Source organism: Protopterus annectens, chromosome 6.part0 (assembly GCF_019279795.1).
Source record: "Protopterus annectens isolate FY-2018-M chromosome 6.part0, PAN1.0, whole genome shotgun sequence".
NCBI lineage: Eukaryota > Metazoa > Chordata > Ceratodontiformes > Protopteridae > Protopterus > Protopterus annectens.
The window spans coordinates 978229600-978246653 of NC_056737.1; the positions used below are offsets into that span (position 1 = coordinate 978229600).

General features: G+C 44.7%; 1 protein-coding gene across 1 annotated transcript in view; it reads left to right on the forward strand.

Moving 5' to 3' along the window:
• Positions 1–17054, forward strand: part of DICER1 (dicer 1, ribonuclease III) — a gene marked incomplete in the record, with an annotated part of 1877097 nt that overhangs the window by 541873 nt on the left and 1318170 nt on the right. Inside the window, 1 exon segment of the mRNA XM_044074618.1 lies at positions 6997–7129. Coding sequence (XP_043930553.1) covers positions 6997–7129 — 133 coding nt within the window.

A 17054-nucleotide genomic window follows, 5' to 3' on the forward strand; every position in this document is an offset into this window, starting at 1 on the left:
TCAACACCTTCCTGGTGGTACCAAAGTTCAGAATGCTTACACTACAACAGCTGCTTCTTATACTAGCCAAGGACTCCTGGCTGGTCACCCTAGACTTAAAAGAAGCTTGTTTGCACATCTCCATAAGAGAATCTTGCAGGAAATATCTACATTTCAGGACAGGCTCCATGCACTATCAGTTCTCTGCACTTCCCTTTGGCTTACCTACTGCGCCCAGGGTATTCACAAAGTGCCTGGATCCAGCCATTGCATAATGTAGGCAGAAAAACATTCAAATTTACCAGTACTTGGACGATTGCCTGATTCAGGTGGACAGTCAGGAACTGCTACTTCAGCATCTGACATTTGTAAAGAGACTCCTAACTTCTCTGGGGTATACCATCAACAAAAAGAAATCACATCTGGTACCCAGCCAAAAAATTATATTCCTGGGAGTAAGCTTGAACACAACTTCCCAGATGGTATTCCTCACTCCAGAAAAGTAGGTTTATTTGACAAATTACTTCAAAGTACTGGCCACCCAAACCCAGCTATCTGCAAGAAAAATACTGCAAGCACTAGGGTTCATGGCCTCATGCATTCTAATTCCATATGCAAGGCTGCATATGAGGAAACTTTATTGGTACTTAAAAAGTCTCTGGTGTCAACATTCTCAGGACCTGGAAACAGTGATTCCTATCATTCCTTGCCTAAGGACAGAGTTCCTTTGGTGAGCAGAGGCCTGCAACCACAATAAAGGACTCCTTTACTCAACCCCCCGCCGCCCAAACCCTGACAACAGAGGCATCAAACTATGCGGGGGGGGGGGGGCTTACATGGCAGGCAAATGCATTCAAGGCAAATGGACCCCAGTACAAATGCACCTGCATATCAATCAAAAAGAAATGTTAGCTGTACAGAATGCACTGACAGCCTTCAAATACCTTATCCTTCCAGGGCAGCTCTTGATAAAGACAGAGAGAGCACCACAGTCATGTGGTACATAAACAAGCAGGGGGGGAACCTATTCCTACCCACTCTGCAGGTTAGCCATGGCTGTGTGGAACACAGCCTTGAGCAACCAGGTGCACCTGCAAGCTCAATTCCTGCCAGGCAAACACAATTCACTGGCAGAAGACTTAAGCAGCAATCTAATGGACCCACATGAGTGGAAATTGGAGCCCAACTCATTCAAGCTTCTAATCCACAGGTGGGGGACACGAGAGGTGGACCTCTTCGCTTCACCCCAAAACCATCACTTGAGCAAATTTTGCACCAGAACTCCCCACAGCCAAGCTTGGAAAGTAGATGCCCTATTCTTTACATGGGAAAACCTCTCAATCTATGCCTTTCCCCCTCTGCCCCTCCTGTCTAAGTACTACTCAAGCTCATACAGGACAGGCGAAGTACAGTCCTTATTGCACCAGACTGGCCACGCCAGCACTGGTACCCACTTTTATGCAGTCTGACAACAGTGCCACCCTGGCACCTGCATCAGACCCCCTCTCTGCTGTGCCAGCAGGAGGGCCAGATTTTGCATCCTCGGCTGCAAACCCTGAACCTAGCAGCTTGGCTTATTCCCTGAATACATCACCAGCAACCGTCAGCAAACAGATATCATCCTTGAGGCCAGGAGGCCGAGTACTAGGAAATCCTATTCAGAAAAGTGGAAAAGATGCTGTTCTTGGAGCCAGTCTCAGGGAAAGGACACAGCCGTGCCCTCCTTGCCTCAAATCCTAGATTATCTAGCAGAGCTGCTGTACAAAGGCCTATCCTTCTCATCAATTAAGATTCATGCCTCTGCCATCTCAGCTCATTACAACACTGAGCTTACCCCTCTTCTCTCACCCTCTAGTCAAACAGTTCCTGAGAGGAAATAAAATTTTAAGACTCCTGAGGAGACCTCTCACTCCTGCCTGGGACCTTAACTTTGTACTAGAGAAGCTCATGCTTCTCCCCTTTTGAGCCTGTGGCTACAGCAGAGTTGAAATTCCTCTCTTGGAAAATAACCTTACTTCTAGCCATCACTTCAGCAAGAAGAGTGCCTGAGTTGCAGGCCCTTATTGCTGTGGAACCCTTAATTATCTTCCATGCGGACAGGGTTTCCCTCAGGACTAACCCATCATTTATGCCCAAGGTGGTATCCAGTGTGGCTTTAAACCAATCCATCCATTTACCAACCTTTTTTCCTAATCCTCAGAATAAAGGGGAAAGGATCCTGCACTCCTTGGATGTGCACAGACAGCTTAGGTTCTACCTTGACAGGACTAAACCTTTCAGAAAATCTGACCAGCTGCTAGTCAGCCTTGCTACAGGTGCAGAGGGCAAGGCCATTTCAAAGCAAACCATTTCCAAATGGATAGCACACTGCATCCATTTCTGCTACAAGCACCATGAAAAAACCTACCCCACAGAGAATCAGAACCCATTCCACTAGGGCTACCTCAATCTCTACAGCATTTCTCAGGGGATTCCCTACCACGGACATCCCGGAAGTTGCAACCTGGAGTTAAGTCCGCACCTTCACCAAGCATTAACACTTACCTATCTTTTTCTAAATCCAGAGCTGGATTTGCTACAGCAGTCTTACAAGGCCTGCTAGTCAGCCCTAATATTTCTTGACTGCCTCCACCCTTCCTCAGCTTTGGGAATTAACCCAAGTGTGATGACTGCATCAGTGAAACACGAAGAACATAGTACAGTTGTATATACTTACCATAAATGTAGATGTTAGAGTGTATTCACTGTTGCAGTCCTGATTACCCTCCCTCCAGCCCCCTGACTTTTCTGTACTTTTTACTTAGCCTCTTTTTAGGCCATATCTTATGGCAGTGGTATTTACCTTTTACTGGAGGTGCTCCACACTATGTAATGGTTTCCTATTTTGGGGGCTCCTGACACCTGGGGCAAGAAAAACTGATGTAATGGCATTGGCTGCATGTTTTATACCCCTGACGACTGGATGTCATGGAAGAGGCGACAGCATCTGACGCAGAAATACCAAGACTCTGGTATTCAGGCTGACTGAGGGCTACCTGCAGGCAGATAACCCAAGTGTGATGACTACAACAGTGAATACACTTGAACATCTACATTTATTTTAAGTGTACACAACTGTTCTTTAACCGGCATCCATGGGGATTGGTAGATGCCAGATAACTGTTGTTTCTGGTTGCTTGAGAGTTACTATTAGAAATAGGCCTGACTAATACTGTACCCTATACTATTTGTTTGGTTTGACTTGTTCTCAGGTCGGAGAGTGAGGGAATTTATTCCTGTGTTTCTTTTTAAAACTCTCAAACTCCGAAAATGTAAGGTATGTTTCTATGTGGGGGAAAGCAAAGTGCAACGCATGAAAATTGTACTGTATTTCTTCAGTATTTTTTTCCCAGCTGTTTGACGGTGCTGGCTGCTTGAGTTCTGTTTAACTGAGCGTTTACTGTAATAAGATTAAGAAGTTAAATATCAAATGGGCTGGACATGATTGATTAATACAAGAATTGCCTGAAGGATAGATAAGTAGCAATTCATTGATGTTATGACTGAGATGTGACGTATATAAATCTGTACACCAAAGTGTCTGTTGGTGGAAAAAATATATTTCTGGTTTGCCAATCTGCAGTAACTTAGGAATTAACTTTTTTTTTTTAAATAATTGTCTACTAGTCCAAATCCACAGTAGCATTTTGAGGTTAGGTGGTGCATGGGAGTTGCCTGCAGAATTTAAAGTTTTATCTCTGCTGCCTTTCCGTATCTCATGTAGATTGCTGTAGATACCCTTGGTGCTTTTCCATCTCTCATGTAGATTGCTGTAGATGTCCTTGCTGCCTTTCTGTCTGTCATGTAGATTGCTGTAGATGTCTTGCTGCCCTTCCATCTCTCATGTAGATTGCTGTAGATGCCCTTGCCTCCTTTGTGTCTCTCATGTAGATTGCTGTATATATCCTTGCTGCCTTTCTGTCTCATGTAGATTGCTGTAGATGTCCTTACTGCCTTTCCATGTCTCATGTACATTGCTGTAGATGTCCTTGCTGCCTTTCCATCTCTCATGTAGATTGCTGTAGAAGTCCTTGCTGCCTTTCCATCTCTCATGTAGATTGCTGTAGATGTCTTTGCTGCCTTTCTATCTCTCATGTAGATTGCTGTAGATGTCTTTGCTGCCTTTCTATCTCTCATGTAGATTGTTGTAGATGTCCTTGCTTCCATGTCTCATGTAGATTGCTGTAGATGTCCTTGCTGCCTTTCTGTCTCATGTAGATTGCTGTAGATGTCCTTGCTGCCTTTCCATCTCTCATGTCGATTGTTGTAGATGTCCTTGCTGCCTTTGTGTCTCGTAGATTGCTGTAGATGTCCTTACTGCCTTTCCGTCTCTCACGTAGATTGCTGTAGATGTCCTTGCTGCCTTTCCATCTCTCATGTCGATTGTTGTAGATGTCCTTGCTGCCTTTCCATCTCTCATGTAGATTGCTGTAAATGTCCTTACTGCCTTTCTGTCTGTCATATAGATTGCTGTATATATCCTTGCTGCCTTTCCATGTCTCATGTAGATTGCTGTAGATGTCTTTGCTGCCTTTGTGTCTCGTAGATTGCTGTAGATGTCCTTGCTGCCTTTCCATCTCTCATGTAGATTGCTGTAGATGTCCTTGCTGCCTTTCCATGTCTCTTGTAGATTGCTGTAGATGTCCTTGCTGCCTTTCTGTCTCATGTAGATTGCTGTAGATGTCCTTGCTGCCTTTCCGTCTGTCATGTAGATTGCTGTAGATGTCCTTGCTGCCTTTCCATGTCTCTTGTAGATTGCTGTAGATGTCCTTGCTGCCTTTCCATCTCTCATGTAGATTGCTGCAGATGTCCTTGCTGCCTTTCCGTATCTCATGTAGATTGCTGTAAATGTCCTTGCTGCCTTTCCATCTCTCATGTAGATTGCTGTAGATGTCCTTGCTGCCTTTCTGTTTCTCATGTAGATTGCTGTAGATATCCTTGCTGCCTTTCTGTTTTTCATGTAGATTGCTGTAGATATCCTTGCTGCCTTTCCGTATCTCATGTAGATTGCTGTAAATGTCCTTGCTGCCTTTCTGTCTCATGTAGATTGCTGTGGTTGCCCTAGAAGGGAAGATTCCATTTCACCTCAACAGGCAGCAGTAGTGGTCTTTGGCCATGTTGGTGACACAGCATGCAGACAATAGAGGACGATAATCCCCCTTACCAGCATCCTTGTCCCATGCGGACGTCTTCCTTACATCTCTTAAATTCATTGGAGTGTCAGGTCTTCACCTATCCCCACAGTGACTCCAAACATATGCTAATTCAAGTAGTGGTAGGTTTCACAGGTACTGCAGAATCTACTAACTTATTGTCCTCAGCCAATGCAGCAAGGTATATACTTTCACCATGGTTGTCATGGTTGTAGTTTTCAGTGACACTGACTTTTGACTTTATAGCTGTCTGTGCTGTAGTTGTATTACCCAGTTTGTGCCAGTATTGTGGTTTCATCCACTGAATCTTCAGTGGGCTAAAAAGTTATCCACTGAACATTGTCATGCAGATTGGGAGCTGCTTTTCATCTACATTCAGTAACCTGAATCCCAGCCTGTTACCAGAGCAGATCGGGAGCTGCTTTTCATCTACATCCAGTAACCTGGATCCCAGCCTGTTACCAGAGCAGATCGGGAGCTGCTTTTCATCTACGTTCAGTAACCTGAATCCCAGCTTGTTACCAGAGCAGATCGGGAGCTGCTTTTCATCTACATCCAGTAACCTGGATCCCAGCCTGTTACCAGAGCAGATCGGGAGCTGCTTTTTATCTACATTCAGTAACCTGGATCCCACCATGTTACCATCGTTCTCCAGTAGCTGTACTGAATTCATTTTAAACTACGGTGTCATGCAACTTTGTTTAGACATTCTCAGTCATATCACTTTTGAATGAGTTGCATTTCAACTTTTTCCCCACATCAGGAAGCATAAATCACTAAACCTAAAAGATAAAAACAAAAAAAACATGTTTTTACAAGTAGCAAAAGCCCTTTTGCACTCCCACCCTTGCATTAACCCAATATTTAATATACCAGTTACATGATTTCACAATAGGAGAAAGTGAAAACCCTCCTGCAGTGCTTGGCTTGCTGATAAAAAGCAGGTTTTGTAGTTTTAATCTACATCATTCAAAAGTCGTCACAGAAAATGCTTGCTCACAAACTGTGGCTGTTGAGTGTGTGTGATAACAATACTTTCTTTTGTACCTATCCCTCATCTTTTGAGCGTCAAGTATTTACTGCTGAGAAGCTCCCTAACAATGTGTGCTGTAGTTGAATGACTTTACAAACTGCCCACCTTTAGTCATTCTTTAACAATTTATTTCCCGACATTTCCTTCACTAAAAACGGAGAGGTGAAAAGAGAAGCCTAAAATATAAAGAGGGACTTAGATCAGTGTGCGTCTGCTGTAAAAGTGAAGAGAAATGATAGTGATACTGTATGGGTAGACATTACTTTTAATAGCAAGTGGGATTGTTGAGGTGAAAATAAAATGAGTGGGGGGGGGTACTTGCTTTGCATCTGGATGGAAGAGAATTTGCACACAGCAAGAGTGAGTGAGTGGGGATCTCTGCTGGTAATCTGTAGGAAGAGGGCATCAGGTGGTGAATTCTGAGATGTTCCAGACAAATGGCAGGAGTGCTGAGTACATTTGGGAGATGAGTGAAGGGACCTGCAGCCCTGAGCAGTGAGTGAGTGAGACAAGGTGGTCTTTTCTTGTGACTGTACGTTGGTGTAAAATTTCTTGCTTTTGGACGTTGTCATTCAAGATGCTGTTCAAGATCTAGCATTAGATTTAAGCACTTTTAAAAGCTATTTTATTTAAGTTCTAGGCATCTGTGTTGTAATCCACTATTTTGTTCAAGCTCTTGGTATGTGTGTTGTGCTCGTATCTATAGGCATATCTCTGTCATGAAAAGGAACGTCACGGACTAGAATGATTATTGGGACTGACGGTTCCATTTTCATTTTTTATCCATTTCAGATTAGTAAAGGAAGCTGGTAAACAAGACCCTGAGCTGGCTTACATCAGCAGTAATTTTATAACTGGTCACGGCATTGGGAAGAATCAGCCACGCAACAAACAGATGGAGGTGGAGTTTCGGAAGCAGGAGGAGGTAAGTCTCCATGTCGAACTGAGTCAATTGTACTGTGCCTTTTTCCAAAGCCCCTTGATTAATTCATTACATTTTAAGTTGCAACCTGAGTTTACATACATTTATAGAGTAGAAAACAAACCTTAATAGCTTCCATTATTATTGTCGTGCAATGTACATGTTTTCTTTTTAACAGTTTTTATTCATTCCTGCATGACACAAATTGCTGAATTACTGCCTTCCCTTAAACCTCGGTGTTTCTTCGCATTGTTCTGCATTATTTTCAAAAACTCAGTTTATTTTTGCCAAATTTGCTCCTTCCCTTTTTAAGAAGTATCACCTCCAACTCTCCTCTGTTTTCCATTAAATCTGCTTTAAATGTTGGTTTCCATTTTCTAATTGCTGTTTTGGCTTGCCAGTAACATTAAACTTTACCAGGGCTTTACCTCAAAGCCCTACAGATTTGTTCCCATTGTTCATTTGTAATTTGTCTTTCTAGTTTCTTTCCCCCTTTTTCTTACAATTTTCTGATGGATTTTTTATGTTTATAATGCCTTCCATTTCACTGTTTCAGTATTTTGTAACATAGATCCCCTGCATAGGGCAATCCAACGTCCTGCCAGTATACCAAAGGCTTAGGTTGTTTTTAAGGTACTTCGTACATCATATGTATGCTCCTTAAATAGCATAAGTCATAAAGGTACTGTCCTCTGAACAACTTTGCTGCCAGTCTGAATGCCATCTTGTGATTGTTGGTCTAAACACCTACTTTCCTTTGCTGGTTTCACCGAGCTGTTGCAGAGAAGTGCCTCACTGGGATTCCTTTTTACCTGTCTTTTCTTTTTGTTGCTTGTGGGGTTTCATGTCATACAAGAAGGGTAAATGCCAATGTGGGAGCCTTGGAGCCTCACACAACCATACATCCTCTATATTTCAGGCTTTTGTCCCAAAACCATATGTAGTAGACTTTCTTCTTTGGCACTGTATCTTAAAAGTCAGCATCTTAAACTTCACGTGAAAGATACAGTGGAAGGAACTTCCCGCCTTGAGGGACAGCTTTTGAGGAAGAAGGCCAAGAAGCCTAGACTGGAATCTTCCACTGTTCAGTCTCCGCAGGACGTCTCTCCTGAGGTGAGCGAGTGCCCAGAGGTTCACCCAGCTTTTGTTGTCTGATTCCTCTACTGCGACCAGGTTGGAGGCCAGCGGGGACCCGACTTTAAGCACATCTGAGGAGACTTTGCAGACCTCCATTTTCGACTGGTTATTCATTTCTGAAGGGTCTAGGAGTGTCCCCAGATTTTAGTCTGAGAAGTCATCCCTGCTGCTATTATTGAATGCCGTCTTGGGTGAGAGCCTTCCAAGTTTTTTAAGGCAGATGTGCCATTGAAGAAAAAACAAAAGCATTTCTCCTGCTCCTAAGGATCCTCAGAGTGAGTGGCAAGCCTTTACTTAGGATGTCCTTCAAGGATGCATCTGCAGTCCTTACAAATGGGTTGTCCTGGCCTCAGGCAGCCCTCCGGTCGGCCGGATTCCAAAGTCTGGGTCTGGCCTCGGCTGATGTCGCACTTCACCCGACGTCATAGCTGCAGTTCTGCGGGTATAAAGGCATCAGCCGACGCCATTTTCCTCAGTCTTTCTTGCCGCGTGGCGCCCGAAGCAGAAACTGTTCGCAAGTGCCGGTCAGTCAGAACCAGAGATTGCTACTACCGAAGACTTCTAAAAAGCTAAGTACCCCGTTGGGGACTCTTTCTTGCCTCAGCCGATGTCAGAAAAAGTGAATAACTGTTTAACTTGTGGGAAACAAATACCTCATAAAGATTTCCACTCTTACTGCCTACCTTGTTTAGGCCCAGACCACGACGTAGCAGCTTGTCTAGCCTGTGCTTCCTTCAACCGACGAACTCTTAGACGTCGGTCAGAGTTTGCAGAGGAGTTTTTCGGCTCTGCTTTTGCTTATATCATGCCGTCGGAGACTCCGACTTCACATTTAGCTAAAAAACGTAAGGAAAAGGACCGACACTCGCGGTCCGCGGTTTCGGCCGAAACCGCGGCTAAGCCAACCGCGAGCGTCTCGGTTTCGGCTGAAGCCGAGTCCGCGGTTCTTCCTTCGGCCGAAAGCATGCCTCCTTCTACCGAGGCCTCTTCCAGCATGGCTGAATCTGCTACTGAAATTCCACCTGCTCTTACAGTTTCTCAGGATTTATCAGATACTATCCCCTTAGATGTATCTACTCCTGCACGTGGAGCTGCTAGGCCCCCTGCATCCATGTCAATTAAGGCCTTTGCCCAGGCTAAAGCAGCTAAATCTTCAAAGGCCGTGCCTGCTAAAGCCCCCTCTCACAGGCCTAGCTCTAGTACTCAAATGCTTAGTCTAGCAGAGGATCTCATTTCTTTGATCAGGGGAACCCAGTCTCACCCTGACAGGGCCTCTCATCCACCTCCAGAGAAGAGGCTTAGAGCAGAGCCCCCTGAACCAGTTTCTTCAGATTATTCCTCTGATGATTCAGAACATACAAATCCTCCAGAGGGCCCTTATTCTCCATATGAGGACTCTGATGCAGAGGATTCCATACCTTCTGCCTCTCCTCCTGAGGAATTTTCTTTTGGGGAAACCCTGCATGCTATGAGGGAACAATTTCAATGGCAGGGCCAGGATTTTTCAAACTCCAGGAAAAGGCTTAGGACCTTTTTACATTTACCACAGCATAGGCCTTTAGCTATTCCTCCAGTACTTACAGTTGTGGATGATGCATTTACTGATGCTTGTACTGCCCCTGACTCACTGCCTCCGGCCCCTGCTAAGCCCGACAGATACTACAGGGTTCCGGACACACATTATCATTTGTATAAGGCTCCTATTGCAGATCCAGAAACTATTTCACAGAGCCCAAAAGCTGTAACAGCTGCCTCTGCCAAAAACCCCCTCCCCTCTGAAAGGGAATCTAGGGCATTGGAGAGATGGGGTAAAAAAGTTTATACTTCTGCTACTCTTTCGGCTAGGGCCTTAAACTGTCAATTCCACATGATTCAGTATCAGGAATTCCTGTTAGATCAGCTCACTAAAAAACTGTCCTCGCCTGAACCGTTAGACCGTAAGTCCCTTCAGGATTTGCTGCATAACACTCAGCAGGTCAGTAATCATTCCTTAAAATGCGGCTATGATGCACTGGAGGCTTCCTTTAGATCAGCTATGACTGGTACAGTGATCAGAAGGCATGCATGGTTAAAGAGCAATCCTTACCAGACCATGTAAAGTCTAAGCTTCTAGATGCACCCATGGAAAAGCACAGTTTATTTGGTTCCCCTGCACAGCAAGTGTTGAAGAAGGTGGAAGAAAAAGCTAAATCTGTCCAGACAGTCAAGGATTTCTTACAGGTCCAGCCTCCGAGGTTTAGTAGGAACTGGCCTTCCAAGAATTGGTCCTTTCCAGACACCACCAGAGCACAGAGAGGCAGAAATAGACGCCTAGAGGCAGAGGTCAGTCCAGAGGTGCCTACAGGGGCGTCAGTGGCAGCCTAACAGCCAGAGAACTACTGCCACAGATCCAGCCACTACCACTTCTACAGGACAATCACAGTGACTTGGCTCTGAAACCGCCTACCAGGGATCAACTGGCAGCACCCTTAGGCGGAAAATTAGCCTTATTTTCAGTAAATTGGCATTACATTACAAGAGACAAATGGATTTTACAGACAATAGACAAAGGCTACAGGTGTCACTTCCATACTCTTCCAAGGAAGAGAGGAATGCCAAACCTTCCTCCAAACCAAAGGACAAACGCTCTACAGCAAATAGACCACTTACTAAGGATGAGAGCTATAGAAAAGGTACCGGCTATGGAACAAGGACAAGGATTTTATTCAAGGCTTTTCCTAGTACCAAGAAAGGAAAACCAATGGAGACCTATCCTCGACCTGTCCGCTCTAAACACATATCTCATTGTTCCAAAATTCAAAATGCTGACCCTACAGCAACTTCTTCCCATGCTGGGCAAGGAGTCTTGGCTGGTGACTCTGGATCTCAAGGAGGCATACCTGCACGTCCCCATACGACCAAATTGCAGAAGATACCTCAGATTTCTTTCAGGATCAGATCATTATCAATTCTCAGCATTGCCTTTTGGCTTATCTACTGCGCCCAGAGTATTCACGAAATGCCTGGCATCAGTAATTGCTCATTGCAGGCTTCAGGGAATTCAAATTTATCCATACCTGGACGACTGCCTGATACAAGCGGACAACAAGACCAAATTAATAAAAGATTTGAAAAAGGTTGTTCACCTGCTGCAAGCCCTGGGATACACAGTCAACACAAAAAAGTCAAGACTGATACCATCCCAAAGGATAACCTTCCTGGGTGCAGAACTGGACTCATCAAACCAGATGGCATTCCTCACAGCAGAAAAACAGAAGCAGCAACCACTCTATTTCATGGCATTAACAACGCAGAACCAGCTTACAGCAAGGAAAATCCTGCAAGCCCTGGGTTACATGGCATCCTGCATATTAATAATAATTCCACATGCCAGACTACATATGAGGAAGTTACAATGGTACCTGAGGAATTTATGGTCTCAGCACAAGCACAGCCTAGAGACCCAAATTCCAATAATTCCATGCCTGAAGCAAGAATTCCAGTGGTGGGCCCAGGCCTGCCAATTGAACAAAGGACTGCCCTTCCACAGGCCTCACCCAAACCAGACTATCACCACGGACGCCTCAGACCTCGGATGGGGGGCACACATGGTGGACAAGTGTATACAAGGCTTATGGACTCAAGACCAGATGAACCTACACATAAATCAAAAAAGGGATGCTGGCAGTAAAACAGGCAATTCAGACATTCAGACCATTTCTTCAACAGGGTCATTTGCTGATAAGGACGGACAACACCACAGTTATGTGGTATATCAACAAACAGGGAGGCACACATTCATATCCTCTATGCCGGATGGCAATGGACCTCTGGAATGTGGCCCTGAGCCTCAACATTCAGCTCCAAGCCATATTCGTGCCAGGAAAAGAAAATATACTAGCAGACATCTTAAGCAGAACCACCACGGATGCCCACAAATGGATGCTGCATCCAGACATCTTCAAAACCATCACAAGGAAATGGGGACTGCCAGAAATAGACCTGTTCGCATCCCCACGCAACCACCAATTGAAAAAATTCTGCACAAGGACATACCACCCATTTGCTTGGAAGGTGGACTCCCTATCCTTCAGTTGGGAAAACCTGACAGCATATGCATTCCCACCTCTTCCTTTGATGCACAAAGTGCTACTGAAGATCAAAGAAGATCACCCGGGGATCATCTTGATAGCTCCAGATTGGCCGAGGCAACATTGGTACCCGCTACTGAGGAGTATGTCCCGGGAACACGCATGGCCTCTACCCCTAATACATCTACTGCTAACACAGAACAACTTCAAAATCCTGCATCCAAACTTGAAAACACTGCAGCTAGCTGCTTGGAGCATTGCATAAGGAGAAATAACCCAGATTTATCTCAAAGGGTTAAAGACATTATCTTGGAGGCTCGTAGACCCTCAACAAGGAAAACTTATTCAGCAAAATGGAAAAGATATCTCATTTGGAGTGCAACAAAAGGATTAGATGCATCATTGGCAAACATAGCTAACATCCTGGAATATTTAGCAGAGCTTTTCCACAATGGTCTGTCTTACTCCTCCATTAAGATTCATGCATCAGCAATTTCAGCAGAATACAACATGGATCCTCCAGTCTTTTCTCAACCTCTGCTCAGACAGTTTCTCAGAGGAATTAAAAATGTAAAACCACCAAGGAAACCACCATTGCCTACATGGGACTTGAACTTTGTGTTAGAAAAGTTAACACTCCCCTTTTGAACCAGCAGCAACAGCAGAATTACAGTACTTATCTTGGAAGACTGCATTCCTGCTTGCAATCACTTCAGCTAGAAGGGTTTCTGAATTACAGGCATTAATGGCAGTACAGCCCTTCCTGATCTTCCATCAGGATAGAGTGTCCATGAGAACTAATCCTACCTTTATGCCAAAAGTGGTCTCCAGGGTATCTTTAAACCAAGCAATACACCTACCAACATTCTTCCCCAACCCACAGAACGGGGGAAAGATTGCTGCATACCTTGGATGTACACAGACAATTGCGCTACTACCTGGACAGAACCAAGAACAATAGAAAAACTGACCAGCTTCTGGTAGCATATGCAACAGGAATGGAAGGAAAACCAATTTCAAGACAAACAATCTCAAAATGGATAGGAAATTGTATTAGATTTTGTTACTCTTTTCATGGAAAGACAACTCCAGAAAACATCAGACCTCATTCCACAAGGGCTACAGCCACTACTACAGCTTTCTTATGAGAAGTGGCTACCAAAGACATTTTAGAGGCTGCTACTTGGAGCTCCGTGCATACATTTGCCAAGCATTATAATCTGCCTTTATACTCCAGATCCCGAGCAGGTTTTGCCACTGCTGTTTTGCAAGGGATCTTAACTACACCATAAATTCTTAGTGCCTCCTTAGTGCCTCCTCCCCCAGTTTGGCTATGGTATTCTACCCATTTGTAAGGACTGCAGATGCATCCTTGAAGGACATAGTACAGTTTTGTACCTACCATAGATGTAGATGTCCGAGAGGTATGCATCTGCAGTCAGGATTACCCACCCTCCTTCCCCTCTGTGGTACTCCTAGGGTATTGGCCCATCTTGTAGCTAGCTGGGGGAATCTATTATGGTGTGTTTGTTTGTATATATGTATATACATGTTTATTTCTATTTGCTCTCTATTGTTTGGAAACATTTGCATTTATCCAAATTTAGCCTTCCTAGAGGGCACCTGGCATCTGGGGCAAGAAACACTGAGGAAAATGGCGTCGGCTGATGCCTTTATACCCGCAGAACTGCAGCTATGACGTCGGGTGAAGTGCGACATCAGCCGAGGCCAGACCCAGACTTTGGAATCCGGCCGACCAAAGGGCTGCCTGAGGCCAGGACAACCCATTTGTAAGGACTGCAGATGCATACCTCTCGGACATCTACATTTATGGTAGGTACAAAACTGTACTGTTTGTTTAATGCTTTAATGACATTGAAACCTCCTCGGGGAGTTTCTGTTCCAGCTCCTTCTTGGTACTGTACACCACTTAAAAGACCCAGGAAATAAGATTCCTTTGAGGAGGAGTTGGATTTGGTTGAGGAATCTGTTGCTTGCTCTTCTTAAATTCCTTCTCCTTTGAGCTATAGATCAGAGGAAGAGGAATCTACCAGTCCTAATACTCCTTTTGACGAGATTTCTTTTGGGAACACAATCTCCAGGATGACATTTTTTAAATGGGAGTGTGTCACGTCTCTGAGATCCATTAGAGGTACTATGAGTTGCTGCAGATGGACTCTCCTAAACCTCCTGCTGTTCCTTCTGTTTTTGCTGCTTTGTTGGATGCTTTTTCCAGTGCCTGTAAAGCTCCTGATTCTCAGCCCCCTGCTCCAAAGAAACCTGATAGGTTCTATAGGGTGCCTGAGAACTGTAAACTTTTGTACAAGCGTCCTGCTGCTGACCCTTCAGTGGTGTAGCATCTGACAAGCCATCTCAGTTGCTTCCTTTGGTCAAATTACTGCCAGTTGATAAAGATAGAAGCATGGAATGATAAGGTTTACACCTTGGCTACCCTAGCTTTTAGGGATGTTAATTAGACTTGTGCAGGTAGGTATTGGCTCTCCTTTCCCAGGCTTCTCAGATTGTATCTTATTTTCCAGACTCTGAGGGCAAAACTTCTGCTCTTTCCCTGTGTGGGCCTTCCTCCCAGGTGGCTCGTCGTTCCATCAAGTGTAGTTATGATGCAGCAGATGCTTCTAGGGCCGCTGCTTTTGAGTCAGTGATGAGGATTTCTTGGCCTTCCAGGAATCGCATAGCTGGGGATTCTGACCCCTTTGTTGAATTGGATGGACTGGATGAATACAATGTGAAAGTTACGTACTTGCCATAATGACAGATCCTTTCATCCTAGTCCATCCAGTATGACAAGCCACCCTACTTCCCCTGCAGGTTTGGACCAGACGCATGTAAGCATACTTAAAGTTCACATACCAAACTTAATCTGAGTTGGTTAGGGTGAACAGGACATTATAGTAAGAGAAACTTTGGAAGGGCTTGAGGGTGGAGCACTGAACTGGCCAGATCGGATCCAAGCAGGTTCTTTGAGGAACTACATGTCATTATTGGACAGACAAGGATGAAAGGATGCATCATTAGGTAAGGAGATAGCTTTTGTTTTCTCATTATGTGCATTGCGTCTTGGTAATGTCTTCACTTGGTCACTTTGTGGATCATACTCCAGTTGGCAGATTGTTAAAAACAAGTAAAATGCTCCATTGGTGCTGATGGTGGTGTTGAACAAAGAGTAGCCCATGAAAGTTAGCCTGAATGCAAGGAAGATTAAAGGGGGTTGGTGTAGGAGTGCAAATGAGGAACTGGGGTTGTCATGGTTGAAGAGCACAAGTACACAAAGGTCCTGGTGACTGAAGTAATTAAAGGAATTAGAAAAGTGACAAGTGGAGTACTGCTGTGATTGGTTCTGCATCCCATGCTCTTTAGTGTTTGATGAAGTAATTAAAGGAATTAGAAAAGTGACAAGTGGAGTACTGCTGTGACTGGATGTTCTTCATCCCACATTGCTGCAGTCCTAACACTTGGGGTAGTCCGCTGTCCCAGTCGGCCCAAATACCAAAGTATATGGCTGACGTCGGTCAAGGCGCATTAGTCTGACGTCAGGACGTCAGGGTACAAATGCGCATGACCGACGTCATATCCTCAGTCTTTTTTGCCACATGGTCCGATGCAGAAGCAGTTTTGCGAGTGCAGGTTGGCGTTCTGAAATTTTCTGAAGTCGGAGTTTCAGACCGAATCAAAGTTGGCTAAGTACCCCGTTGGGGAATATTTTGGTTTTTTTTCTTGCCTCAGTATTTAACCGGATGTCAGAAAAAGTGAATAACTGTATTTCTTGTGGGAAACAGATACCTCATAGGGATTACCATACCTTGTGTATACCTTGCTTAGGGCCTGAGCACGACGTTGTTGGATGTCGCTCTTGTGCTAGATTTAACAAACGCACTATAAAGAGAAGATTAGACTGTGCCAGGTTAGTTTTTGGGAAGCGTTGTAATTATAAAATGCCGTCGGATGCTCCGACGCCCGCTTCGTCCAAAAAACGCAAGGACAAAGCAGCAAAGCCTAGGTTGGAAGAACCATCAGTCCCGGACGTCGGTTCTTTAGAAGGCTCGGTGGAGCCGGAGGTTCTGCCAGAAGTTTCTTTGGAGTCTCAGGGAGAGACTTTACTGTTACAAGATGTGTCCTCTCAGGAGGTAGGCCAGGCTGAAGGGGCTTCTCAGGTGGCTGTTCTCCCCTCCCTTCCTAAGGTGGTTAGGCCCTCCCCTACTGTTTCCAAGGCTTCTTTGAGAGGCAGGCCAGGTTTAACTTCAGTGGGTGTCTCTCCTAGTTCTTTAGGATCTTTGCCTAAGAAACATATGCTTAAAATGGCAGAAGATTTGATTACTATGATTAGAGGTTCTATGCCCCCTCCTGATAAGAGGCCTAGGGTGGAAGCTGAGCTTGAGAGTTTTGAGCAGTGTTGGGAGGCTTCTGAGTCTTTGGCTGAAGACTTACAGGAGTATCCTCCTTATTCTGATTCTGATGTAGATGATTCTACTCCTTCGGCTTCTCCTCCTGAGGATTTTTCTTTTTCAGAGACTCTTCATTCCATGAGGGAACATTTTAAATGGGAAGGTCAAGATTTCTCTGATTCCAGGAAGAGGCTTAGGGAATTTTTGTTTTTACCCCAGCATAGGCCTTTAGCTATACCTCCTGTTCTGGATGTGGTGGAAGATGTTTTTGCAGAGGCTTCCCTGAACCCTGACTCTTTGCCTCCTGCCCCAGTTAAA